A 13,171-nucleotide genomic window follows, 5' to 3' on the forward strand; every position below is an offset into this window, starting at 1 on the left:
GATGTAGTTTTCACTAATTCAGCTACTTCATTGACTATAAAGCTCAAAATAAGTGCACATTCTTCTTTTCAATTTGAGAAATAGGTATTGTAGCTCCCCAGCTGGAGGTGTTTTTAATCAACCTGTTTGTTACACAACTCTGGAGCAGGTGGGATTTGAAACTACTGACTCAAAGGTAGAGACACCACCACTGCACCACAAGACACTCATGTCTATCATACACAGGAAGCCAACTCAATGTATTAATCAACTTCAATCTTGACTGTAAACAAGACAATTTCCAAAGATCTTATGATTCAAAATACAGAACAATCTCAGTGGTGGCCCAGTACACTACTGACATAAAGACCAGAAGAACCAGATGTTGTAAATCTGAAACAAAAACAAAAATAGAACATTACAGTGCAGTACAGGCCCTTCAGCCCTCAATGTTGCGCCAACCTGTGGAATCAATCTCTGAAGCCCATCTAAACTACACTATTCCATTCTCATTCACATGCCTATCCAATGAGCATTTAAATGCCCTTAAAGTTGGCAAGTCTACTACTGTTGCAGGCAGTGTGTTCCACACCAGAAATGGCTGGAAAAGCTCAGCAGGTCTGGCAGCCTCTGTGGAGAGAAATCAGACTTAACATTTCAGGACCGGTGACCCTTCCTCAGAAACCTGCTGAGCTTTTCCAGCAATTTCTGTCTTTGACACTACTAACATCCAATTTTCTAATCTCTGAAGCCTCTACTATAATTTTGTATGAAGTCCTGATTAATAAGGAACACATTTACTTTCTGATATACCCAGGGCCCGAGCATGTCCATTGCTTCCTGAAGATGGTTAGGAATAATTATCTGTGTTCGCACTTTTGGAAGTGTACTGAAAAATAGTCAGTATGCTTCCTATGATTTTATATCTATCTGTTTAAAAGAAGTGAAAATCAAGTGCAACACCTCAAAGATTTGGAGATAAATGAATAAAGTTTCTTTGCCATCAACATGGATTCACAAGGTGTACATAGTTATCTGTAACCTATATATAAGGAGTAAACCATCCAGCCCCTCAAACCAGTCAGTTCATTACTGGTTTATGGTTCAACCTCATTTAGTCATCTTTATTTCCTTATCCAATTGCAAACAATTCATTTGCCTTTCCAAATTTTTAATTTCTAACAAAAAGATTCATGAAATTTGGGTGTCACCAGCTAGGCTAGCATTTATTGGATATTCCTAATTTCCTCACAAACACCTTCTCACTTTTTTATTTGTTCAAGCACGTTTGCCTTCATTGCTTAGTCCTTCCCTTTCATAGAGTCATAGAGATGTACAACACAGAAACAGATCTTTCAGTCCAACTTGTCCATGTCCACCAAATATCCAAAATAAATCTGGTCTCATTTGCCAGTGTTGTGTCCATATCCTTCTAAACCCTTCCTATCCATCCAGAAGCCTTTTAAATGTTATAATCATACCAGCCTCCACCACTTCCTCTGGCAGCTCATTCCAATACACCCCAGCCTTTGCATGAAAAAGTTGCCCCTTAGGTCCCCTTTTAAATCTTTCCCCTCTCACCTTCAACCTCTGCCCTCTAGTTTTGGAATTCCCTCACCCAGGGGAAAAGACCTTGTCTATTTACCCTATCAAGCCCCTTGTGATTTTATAGACCTCTAGAAGGTCATCCCTCAGCCCCTGATATTCCAGGGAAAACAGCCCCAGCCTATTCAGCCTCACCCTATAGCTCAAACCCTCCAACCCTAGCAACATTCTTGCCTTTCTTTTAGCCTGGGTGGCACTGTGGCTCAATGGTTAGCACTGCCACCCCAAGGTCCCAGATTCGATTCCCGCCTTGGACGACTGTGTGAAATTTGCACGCTTTCCCCTTGTCTGCGTGGGTTTCTTCCCACAATCCAAAGATGTGCAGGTTAGGTGAATTGGCCGTGCTAAATTGCCCATAGTGTTAGGTGCATTGGTCTGGGTAGTTTACTCTTCAGAGGGTCAGTGTGGACTGATTGGGCCAAAGGACCTATTTCCACACTGTAGGGAATCTAATCTAAACTTTACTTGTTACATTCCCTGTTACCGTTTCCTCTGTCCTCTCCCCTCCCCCTACTCCACTGGGACTGTCGCTCTTTCCACTCTGGCAGTTAGACGCAGCATTGTTCTACCATTCTCACATTCTGATCACTTAATCTGAACTATCAACATCCTTTCTCCCCCAGCACTTCATCCTCCCCCCCAACCATTGCATAAATGCTGCTCCCTCCAAACTGCATGTCAGCTCTGATGAAGAGTCATCTAGACTTGAAATGTTTAGCTTGCTTTCTCTCCATGAATGCTGCCTGACCTGCTGTGATCTCCAGCATTTTTTGTTTTCAGTACAGAGTCCAGCATCGGCAGTAATTTGCTCCTACTTTGAATATAGGAGTTGGGAAGTCATATTGAAATTGTACTGGACATTGGTGAAACCTCTTCTGGAGTACTGTGTCCACTTCTGATCATCTTGTTATAGGAAGTATACTATTAAACTAAAGAGGGTTCAGAAGAGATTTACCAGGATGTTGCTGGGTATGGATGGTTTGAGTTATAAAGAAAAGCTGGATAAACTGGGACGTTTTTCACTGGAGCATAGGAGTTTGAGAGTTGGCCCTATTGAGGTTTACAAAATCGTGAGGGGTGTAGATAGGGTTAATGGTAAGTGCCTTTTTCCTTAGGGATTTCAAGACTAGGGGGCATATTTTTAAGACGAGAGTAGAGAGATTTAAAAAAGACATGAAGGGCAAACGTTTTTACACAGAGGGTGGTTCATGTGTGGAATGAACTGCCTGAGGAGTTGGTGGATATAGGCATAGTTACAACCTTCCAGCTCAGCGAGCAAACCTCCATCCAGAACCTCAACCTGAGCTACAAATCTTGTCAAAACTTGCTAACAGTTACAATGTTCGGCAGGCACTTAGGTAAGTACATGAATAGGAAAGGTTTGGAGGGATATGGTTCAGGAGCAGGCAGGTGGCACTAGTTTCATTTGGGTTATGTTCAGTGTGAACTGGTTGGACCGAAGGATCTGTTTCCGTTCTGTATGACTCTATGAGGATATCACTAGCTAGGCCAGAATTTATGACAAATCCATAATATCCCAGACGACAATTAAGAGTCAACCACATTGCTGTCGGTTGGAGTCACATGTAGACCAGACCAGGCAAGGTTAGCAGATTTCCTTCCCTCAAGGACATTAGGGAATCAGATTTTTTTTTTGGTGACAATTGACAGTAGCTCACGTTTTAAATTCAAATTTCACCATCTGCCATGGTGAGAATCAAACCCATGCCCCCAGAACATTCAGCTCGGTCTCTAGATTAAAAGGTCGGGTGACTTTAATCCACAGAGTCCACAGGCCTCTGAGAAACAGTGACCCAGGGTAAATGGCCTTTCGCTGTACAGCTACAAGCCTGTGTGCCATCCCAGTGCAATGTAACACAGAAAGGATTTTACAAGAGCAGGGAAAAATTGAAACCAGCTTTTAAATCTTCTCAGGAATTCTTTTTACCAAGGGTTGTGGTACTTAGAAATTGACCTGGAGACCGCTTAAGATGTTTAACATTGAAAAAGGCAACCAGACTCACAACTCAGGTCAATGAATCTGATCTCATTCCATGACATAAAATAATTGGCCAAATGCAACTCAATTTTGTAGATTTGAAACTTGGTGACTCTTAATCAATAGATGCTAATCCATCACCAAATCTCAAGGGCATCTTTACTACCTGTCTGCTTGCTTCCATTTCACAATTACTTTCTGCTTCCATTCTCCATAACATAGCTACAGTAGCCTCAAACTCATAGCTCAGGGAAGTGTCCTCGTCGCCCAATCAGAAGACAATTGTCATTTTCAGTAACTCCATATTGTTGAATCTACGAGATAGATAATTACAGATGAATCATAGAATCCCTACAGTGTGGAAGCAGGCTATTCAGCCCATCAAGTCCACACTAACCATCTGAAAGCATCCCACCCAGACCCACCCTATTCCTGCATTTGTCATGAGTAACTCACCTAGCCTGCACATCGCTGGATTCTATGGGCAACTTAGCGTCTTTGGACTGTGGGAGGAAACTCACGCAGATAGGGGGAGAATGTGAAATTTCCAGACAGTTGGCCAAGGGTGAGATCAAACTGGGTTCAATTCCACCCTCAGACGAGTAGCTGTGTGAAGTCTGCATGTTCTCAGTGTGTTTCCTCCAGGTGCTCCAGTTTCCTCCCACAGACCAAAGATGTGCAGGTTAGCTGGATTGGCCATGGTAAATTGCCCATGGTCGAGATTAGAGTGATGCTGGAAAAGCGCAGCAGGTCAGGCAGCATCCAGGAGCAGGAAAATCGACATTTCTAGCAAAAGCCTTTCATCTATTCCTGATGAAGGGCTTTTGCCTGAAACATCAATTTTCCTGCTCCTCAGATGCTACCTGACCTGCTGTGCTATTCCAGCACCACTCTAACCTAGACTCTGGTTTTCAGCATCTGCAGTCCTTGTTTTTACCAAATTGCCCATGGTGTCTAGTGATGTGCAGGCTAGATGGGTTAGCCATGGGAAATGCAGGTTACAGGGACGGGGTGATTCTGGGTGGGGTGCTGTTTGGAGGGTCAATGTGGACTTGATGGGCCAAATGGCTTGGTTCCACACTGTAGGGATTCTATGCACGATACAAACTCAGGTCCCTGGTGCTGTGAGGCAGCAGTGCTAACCACTGAACCACACTGCCACCCTGGAGTAGTCCATTTGGCCCAAATTAGCTCATTCTTCTAGAATGTATCCAACTTATTCCATGACAGTCTCCATTACTGTGATTCCAACGTTTTGTATCCATTAGCTTTCCCTTAAGTCCATTTGATTTGTTGGTCAATCTCTATGTGAAGCATTTCTTTGTGCCATCTGTCCAAATGGTCCTTTCGCCAGTTTTAACCAATAGCCATTACCTTAGTTTGCCCTCAAGTGGCATTTCTTTTTACTATACATCCCCAGCCATCCCACCACTAATATCCCACATAAAAACTGCAACAAACTTTCCGATCGAGACTAAAACTCAGTGCTATAAGTACAGGATGATAATCAATTAAAAATCCAGCAGAGAATTCAGGAGAAACGTCTTTAACTAGAGAGCGGTGAGAACGTGGAGGTCACTCCTTTAAGTAGCAGATAGGAATGACATTGAGGTACTTAAGTAAAATGTTTCAATACACTTGTGAAAGGGATAGAAGGATAAGCAAATAGAAGTAGAGGATGAGGAGATTTAAGCTCATCATAAACATTGAAATGAACTAGTTGGGCAAAATGGTCAGTTTCTGTTTTTTATTATTTGTTTAGAGGGCCCAGATGTCACAGGCTAGGCAGCATTTATTGCCCATCCTTAGTCACCCTGGAGGAGGTGGAGGTGAGCTGCTTTCTTGAACTGCTGCAGTCCACATGCTGTAGATAGACCCACAGTGCCATTACAGAGCAACTCCCAGAATTCTGACTCAGCAATGCAGTAAGCCATCTGTGATTCTGTGTTGAGTTTAAATAAACTTCTTAGAGATGAGCTCTGTGCATATGCCCTTGAGAGGGAGAAGGCAATGGAATGAAATGGAAATGAGTTGGGAAGAAGTATTATGGTGGGACAAAACTTGAAAGGAGCGTGAACACCGACAACTCCAGGAGGGATGTTTCTGTTCTGTAGGTCCCATACAATTCTGTGCTTGTAATTATGGGATGGCTTTCAATAATTTTTACCCTTATTTAAAGGGGGAGGTGATGGCCTGGTGGTATTATCATTGGACTGTTAATCCAGTGACCAGATAATGTTTTAGGGACACAGGTTTGAATCCTCCTATGGTAGATGGTAGAATTTAGCTTTTTTTAAAGTCTGGAATTAAGAGTCTAATGATGACCATGAACCAATTGTCAAAAAACCCCAATTAGTTCACTAATGCCCTTAAGGAAAGGAAACTGCCATCTTTACCAGGTCTGACCTCCATGTGACCCCAGACCCACAGCAATGTGATTGACTTTTAACTGCCCTCTGAGCAGTTAGGGATAGGCAATAAATGCTGCTAGTCAGTGATGTCATCATCCCTTGAATGAATAAAGAAAAATAAATTACTTTAATCAACCTCCTAGCAGTAGCCTAGAACTCATAGCTGAGTGAAGGTCAGGAAACATTGTTCTGGTCGGCCATTTTGAAAACAGTTAACATTTTCAGTTGCAGCAACTCCATGAATTAATACCCACCGATGTATTTCCAAGGTTTTGTGTCCATTACCTTTCCCCTAAATCCCTTTGAATAGTTGATCAATCTCTACATGAAGCATTTCCTTGTGCCATTTGTCCAAATTGTCCTTTTGCCAGTTTTAAACAATGTGTCTTATTTCATTACCTTAGTTTACTTTCAAGTGGCACTCCTGATGTACCTTCTCTAGATCGGTCGATATCCAGCATACTTCTACAAACATTCGCTTTCATTCGCCTCTTGTTTCGACTGAAGTGCCCAATTTTCTTTCAGTTCTTCCTCACACATCTAGCTCAGGGAATCAACCTTATGACAATGCCCTGGAAATTCCTCTGTGCCTGAAACTTTCCCTCATGATTTGGCAACCAAGAATGACCACAGTACTCAAGGAATACCCTGACCAGAGGGCTACATAACTTAAATAAATCTTCCCCTGATCTGTAGTTCAGAAACAAATTCCAAAATATTCAATTTCAGGATGAAGGAGGAGTCACAAATAAGTCATACGTACAAAGACATGCTTCCCAGTGCCCTGGCCAATACCTAACCTCAACCAACATCATTAAAAACTGATCATTATTACATTGTTCTTTCCGATGAACAGGTCCCCTGCTTCCTTTCATGCCCTACAACAGAGACTACACTTTAAGAATATTTTGTTAGCTGTGTAAAACATTTTTGGACATTCCGAACCCTTGAAAGGTGCAATATAAATGTACATTCCTTCTTTCAATTTGTGACATAGCATTGTAAACTTTTAGACTTTCAAGTATATCATACATCGAAAGCCAAGTCAATGGATCAGCTAACTCCAATCTTGACTGTCAATAAGGTGATTTCGAAAAGACCTATGATGATCCCAATTCAAATGACAGAGCCATCCCTAACAGTAGCAGTGGCCCGATTCATTCCTGGCTTGGTTGGACTAATCGGTCCCAAGAAGCTTGTAACAGCACTGGTATCATGTCACTTCAATTGTAGGGTAACATTTGACAGCATTGTTGCCATCAGTGTCACACTCTGAGATAAATTACTTCATGCCATTCAAATCCCTGTGCTCAAATCCCTCCATGGCTTTGCTCCATATCTCTGTAACCTCCTGCAGACCCACAACCCTCTTGGATCTGTACATTCCTTCAGTTCTGGCCTCCAACTTTGCTCTTTGGTGACTTTACCTTCACCTACAGAACGCTGAAACTCAGGAATTCCCTCCCTAACCCTCTCCATTTTCTTAGCTTTCTTTCTGTCTCTCTTCCTTTGATGAATCCTTGAATCCTAATTTGTTCTTGTGGGGATCAGTGTCAAATTTGTGTACAATGAGTACCTATAAAGCACTTTAAAACAAGTGTGTAGATGATTCAGCCCCTCAAACCGAAGGATGTTGCTAGGGTTGGAGGGTTTGAGCAATAGGGAGAAGATGAATAGGCTGGGACTTTTTTTCCCTGGAGTGTCAGAGGCTGAGGGAAGATCTTCTAGAGATTTATAAATTCAGGATGGGCATGATAGGGTGAATAGCCAAGGTCTTTTTCCCCACAGAAGGGGAGTCCAAAACTAGAGGGTGTAGGTATAAGAGGGGAAAGTTTTAAAAGGGACTGAAGAGCAACTTTTTGACACAGAAGGTGGTGCGTGCATGGAATGAGCTGCCAGAGGAAGTGGTGGAGGCTGGTACAATTACAACATTTAGAAAGCACCTGGATGGGTATATGAATAGGAAGGGTTTGGAGGGATTTGGGCCAAATGCTGGCAAGTGGGACTAGATTAATTTAGAATATCTGGTCAGCATGGCCAAGTTGGACCGAAGGGTCTGTTGCCATTCTATGACCATGAGATCATGACTAATTATACATCTTCTACCTGCTACTGTCCTATATCCATAATACCCTCAGCTCTCAATCAAACTCAGATTTGAATTAAGCAATAAATCTAGCATCAATTTGTGAAAGCTTCAATCATGTTTCTGAATTTCATTCTTGAAAGACTTTTAAGAGTCTTCTTAAAAATCTTTTAAGGTTTTTGACTATGTCACCCTGCCTCAGATTCCCTGACTAACAGAAATGGTTTCTTCCAACCTATTCCCCTGAACAACATTAAAAGGTACCATATAAATGCAAGTCATTGTTCCTGCTCGAAGCTGTGACAGTTAATGATAGTGGGAAAGACTGCTTTGAGGCCCGTTATTATTGTGACTACGTTTGCAATAATTTTTGTGTCACATAGCAGTTCCCTGTGTTTTGATGATGAGAAATGGAAACTGGAACTAAACAAGAAAGCTTCCAGAAATCTTGCATGTACAGGTTGCCCTTTTGAAGTTTAAAATATACATACAATATATAAGGAATATATATTGCAGGTTACAGCACTTCAATAAGTTTTCTAAGTTTTTTTTTTATGTATGGTTGTTCCTATCTCAACCATCCTTCCAGACAGTGATTTCCAGACTCCAACTTCTAGGCAAAAAGATTTTTTCTCAACACCCAATTAATGCTTCCACCAGTTACTTTCAATCCATGCCCCATGGTTATTAACTTGCCTGCTAATGGAATTCACTCTATCTCGGCTTCTTGTAATTTATTCAGACTCCTTTGTTCCAAAGAAACATTTTATCCAAACTGCTAAAACTAAGAGCTCCCTACATAAAATAATTTCTCTTCAATGTTTCCTACTTTAAAATCTTAAAGGTGGAACGTTCAGTCTCAAGTCAGACTCAATAGTAGAGTTTCTCCTTGCACTCCACCCCCATTTATCTGATTAAAACAGCGATTACTGGATGGTAATTTCCATGAGAAGTTACACATCATCTTTTGTCATTTTTTTCCTAAAAAAAATGCAACTTCGCAGATTGAGACCTTGAACTGCAGTGTTAGCTACCTTCGTCATAGAATCATAGAATCCCTACAATGTGAAAACAGGCCATTCAGCCTATTGAGTCCACACTAACCCTCCTAACAGCATTCCACTCAAACCAACCTCTCTACCCTATCCCTGTAATCTTGCATTTCCCATGGCTAGCTCAGCTAGCCTGCACATCCCTGGACACTACAGGACAATTTAGCATGGCCAATCCAATGGGAAGGATGGGGATTGGCTGTAGGGGGAGACAATAGGGGCAAAACATTCACTCATGGTCAAAAAGAGATTAATGAATGGTTTCATGGAGTGAAACTGTTCTCACTAGGGATCAGTTAGCTCAGTTGGCTGGATGGCTGGTTTATGATGCAGCATCATACCCCAGCATGGTTACAATTCCTGCAACAGCTGAGGTTACCATGAAGATGCCACCTTCTCAACCTCACTATTGTCTGAAGTATGGTGGCCTTAAGGTTAAACTCATAATGGTTGTTCCTGTCCAATGAGAGAATGGCCTTATGCAGCTATGGACACTTACTAGCCCTTGTAATAACAAGATTGATAGAGAGGAAGCTTACATTCCTATAGCACCTGTCGCCACCACAGGATATTCCAAAGTGCATTATGGATTTTACAGAACCCTTGAAAGGAGGATAGGGATTTGGAGTTTCACATCTCATCCAGACCTCTGACAATGTAGCATTCCCTCAGCACTGCACTGAATTGTGAGAAAGGGTCTCAAGGACCTCAGGAGTGAGGTCAAGAAATAAGAGGGAGTTGCAGTTAACACCATTATCTAACAAGGCGTTATACTTATGAGTGCAATGGAGCTCTGAATTCAATCAGTTGTAATTATTGACAGGGAAAATGCATGGAGGATGTCCTGATGGGGAGTCCAGGAGAAGAGCTCACAGTCTCAAGATACAGGGTAGACCATTTAGGACTGAGAAGAGGAGAAATGTCTTCATCCAGAGAGTGGGGAGCCTGTGGAATTCTCTGTCACAGAAAGTGGTTGAGGCCAAAACATTGAATGATTTCAAGAAGGAGTTAGATCTAGTTCTTTGGGCTAAAAGGATTTAGGGGTATGGGGGTGAAAGCAGAAACAGGAACTGATCAGCCATGATCATATCGAATATTGGAATAGTCTCACTGGACTGAATGGCCCACTCCTGCTCCTATTTTCTAAGCTCCTATGTAATTGTTAAAAAGATTCTTCAACTAATTCAGTAATACTGGGATGGTGTTGGGAACCTCTACCATTTCAAAACACAGACATTCAATTCATTCAAAATATTTTTTCACACATATAAGATTGATGCTATAAACACTACTGGCACCAACCTGCCAAGTCCTTTTTTTGTTTATTCTGGATAAATAAATATTAGCAAATACCCATGCATTTCGAACCTGGCACACTTGGTAAAAAAATAACAATAAATAGGACGGTCCACTAGGAGAAACAAGTTGCCAGTTTCCTTTTACAATCCGAGGCTGCAGAGAGCTCACTGCCACTTCTCATCCCGAACAGAATCCTCCTACCTTGAAGGGAAATACCGACGCCGACAGCCCGCTCTTCCTCACCCTCCCCCCCAAAAAAAACACAAGCCAGCAAGTAAGACTTGGTGTTGTGCGAATTTTTACAGGCTTGCTCTGTCTCTCTCTCTTTAAGTATGAACTTACTGTCATCCAGATACAATGACCATCGCCAAACCTACCCCCGCCCCCCCCATACCTGCCCAAAACCCATGGTTGGATGTAAACCAAACAAACCCTGGAGTTAAGTGGAGCTTTTAAGTGTTGCCTTTTTTTTTCATTTCTTTTGATCGCATTCATGTTTAAAGCAACTTCAGAAACTTTGGGGGTGGATAAACAGAGTCAAACTTGTGTGACCATGGGTTTCCTGTTTGGTGAGCTGGTAGACTCTGGAATCCCACTGTCAGTGGGACAAAAACCATCCAACATGTCATTCTGTAGAGGCGTACAGAGATTGTCAATAAACTCATCCTCCACCTCCTGGCTTTTCCCCGTCACTGACTGCGTTTTGGGGCTCGGGGGCAGGTAAGGGCAGGTCGTCACATGCGAATAGTGGGTTTGTTCCTCGCTTTCGATCTCCCTGTGGTAGAAGTAACTGAAATTGGAGACTATCACGGGCACTGGCAAGGAGATGGTGAGCACACCAGCAATGGCACAGAGGGATCCCACAATCTTGCCTCCGAGGGTGCTGGGGTACATGTCTCCGTAGCCCACAGTGGTCATGGTGACGACGGCCCACCAGAAGGACTCAGGGATGCTGGTGAAGATGGTGTCCTTGTCCTCGGATTCAGCGAAGTAGACAGCGCTGGAGAACAGGATGACCCCGATAAAGAGGAAGAAGATGAGCAGGCCCAGCTCCCGCATGCTGGCTTTCAGGGTCTGGCCCAGGATCTGCAGGCCTTTGGAGTGCCGCGACAGCTTGAAGATCCGGAAGACCCTGACCAAACGGATGACCCTGAGGATGGCCAGAGACATGGCGGGTTGTGCCACCCCGCGCTGCCTGGCAAACTCGGTGCCCAGCGCCACAAAGTAAGGGATGATGGCCACAAAATCGATGATGTTCATGATGTCCTTGAAGAAGCCTGGCTTGCTGGGGCAGACGATAAATCTCAGGAAGAGTTCAAAGGAGAACCAGCAGATGCACATGGTCTCCACCACGAAGAAGGGGTCGTGGAAGGGGTTGCCCATTTCGTCCAGGTGGGTGCTGTTGCCCCGGTGGGGGTGAATGGCCAAGGTAGGGTCCTGCTCGTCCCTGAATTCAGGCAGGGTCTCCAAGCAGAAGACCACGATGGAGATCAGAATGACCAGCACTGAGATGATGGCCACCACCTTGGCAGGGGGTGAACTTTCGGGGTATTCGAAGAGCAGCCAGAGCTGCCTCTGGAACTCATTAGTAGGCATTGGCTTCTCCTCCTCTTTGATGAAACCCTCGTCCTCCCGGAAGCGGGTCATGGCCTCGTCCCCCAACTCGTAAAACCGGAGTTCCTCCATGAAGACCTCCAGGGAGACACTGTTTGGTCTTTTCAACCTGCCCCCGGATTGGTAATAGTACAGGATCGCATCGAAGCTGGGGCGGTTCCTATCGAAGAAGTACTCATTCCGGAGGGGGTCGAAATAGCGGATTCGCCTCTGGGGGTCCCCGAGGAGGGTATCTGGGAACTGCCGGAGGGTCTTGACCTGAGTCTCGAAGCGGAGGCCAGACACATTGATGACCACCCTCTCGCAGCACTCGTTATGCTCTTGCCTGCACAGCTCATAGCTCTTCTGATAATTGCACAGAGCTTTCTCCATGGTCTCTCCCGCTGCTCACAAACTGAGGGAGGGTTCTGGTTCACATGTTGCTGCTTCAGATCTCCACGCTAGCACTGAGACAGGATCTCTGCAAGGGGATTTTTTTTTAGAGAGAGATTGGAGGGAGGGAGGGGTGGTGGTGGTGGGGAGGGTTGTATGCAAGAGCTCTGTGTATGTGTGTGTTATTTTTCTTTGGCAATATTAAACAGTATATCGTTTTGCAGCCAGCCCCTCCTCGGGATCGAGATCAAGTGTTCAGCCAACTCCGGCTGATGACACAGAAATAAACCCCCAAACGGGCCGCCTCTTTAACACTTTCGCTGCTTCGTTCACTCAAACTCGCTCAGTCACACAGCCTTCCCTGGGAACAGCATCATTTATGTCGAAAAATATCCAAAAAGAGCAATTGCACAACGAGAAAAAATTACTGTAATAAATATAACCAGGACACTTGTGTGCTGTTCCTTTTATTTTTTCTGAATGTATTTATTTCTCTCACATTTCTTGTTTTTTTAAAATGTTCCCATTTGCTTTGCTTACATTTATTTTTTAAAAAGATCATGCTTTACTCTGACATTTTCTTTCTCCATTGTTCTGTTGTCATAGAGTCATAGAGATGTACAGCAGGGAAACAGACCCTTTGGTCCAACTCGTCTGTGCTGACCATACTAATTTAGTCCAGTTTGCCGTCACTTGGCCCATATCCCTCTAAACCCTTCCTATTCATATACCCATCTAGATGCCTTCTAAATGC

The 13,171-nt window shown here is 43.5% G+C and overlaps 1 protein-coding gene across 1 annotated transcript; it reads right to left on the bottom strand.

Annotated features, from left to right (window-relative positions):
* Nucleotides 1-10,437: 10,437 nt before the first annotated feature.
* On the bottom strand, nucleotides 10,438-12,537 carry LOC122542174 (potassium voltage-gated channel subfamily A member 1-like). Its single transcript, XM_043679613.2, has one exon. The coding sequence runs from the start codon at nucleotides 12,415-12,417 to the stop codon at nucleotides 10,969-10,971; it is 1,449 nt and encodes a 482-aa protein (XP_043535548.1). The 5' UTR covers nucleotides 12,418-12,537; the 3' UTR covers nucleotides 10,438-10,968.
* Between the last annotated feature and the right edge of the window lie 634 nt (nucleotides 12,538-13,171).

This window comes from Chiloscyllium plagiosum, unplaced genomic scaffold (assembly GCF_037043375.1).
Source record: "Chiloscyllium plagiosum isolate Xiang-an unplaced genomic scaffold, Cpla_swu_hap1 HiC_scaffold_33, whole genome shotgun sequence".
NCBI lineage: Eukaryota > Metazoa > Chordata > Chondrichthyes > Orectolobiformes > Hemiscylliidae > Chiloscyllium > Chiloscyllium plagiosum.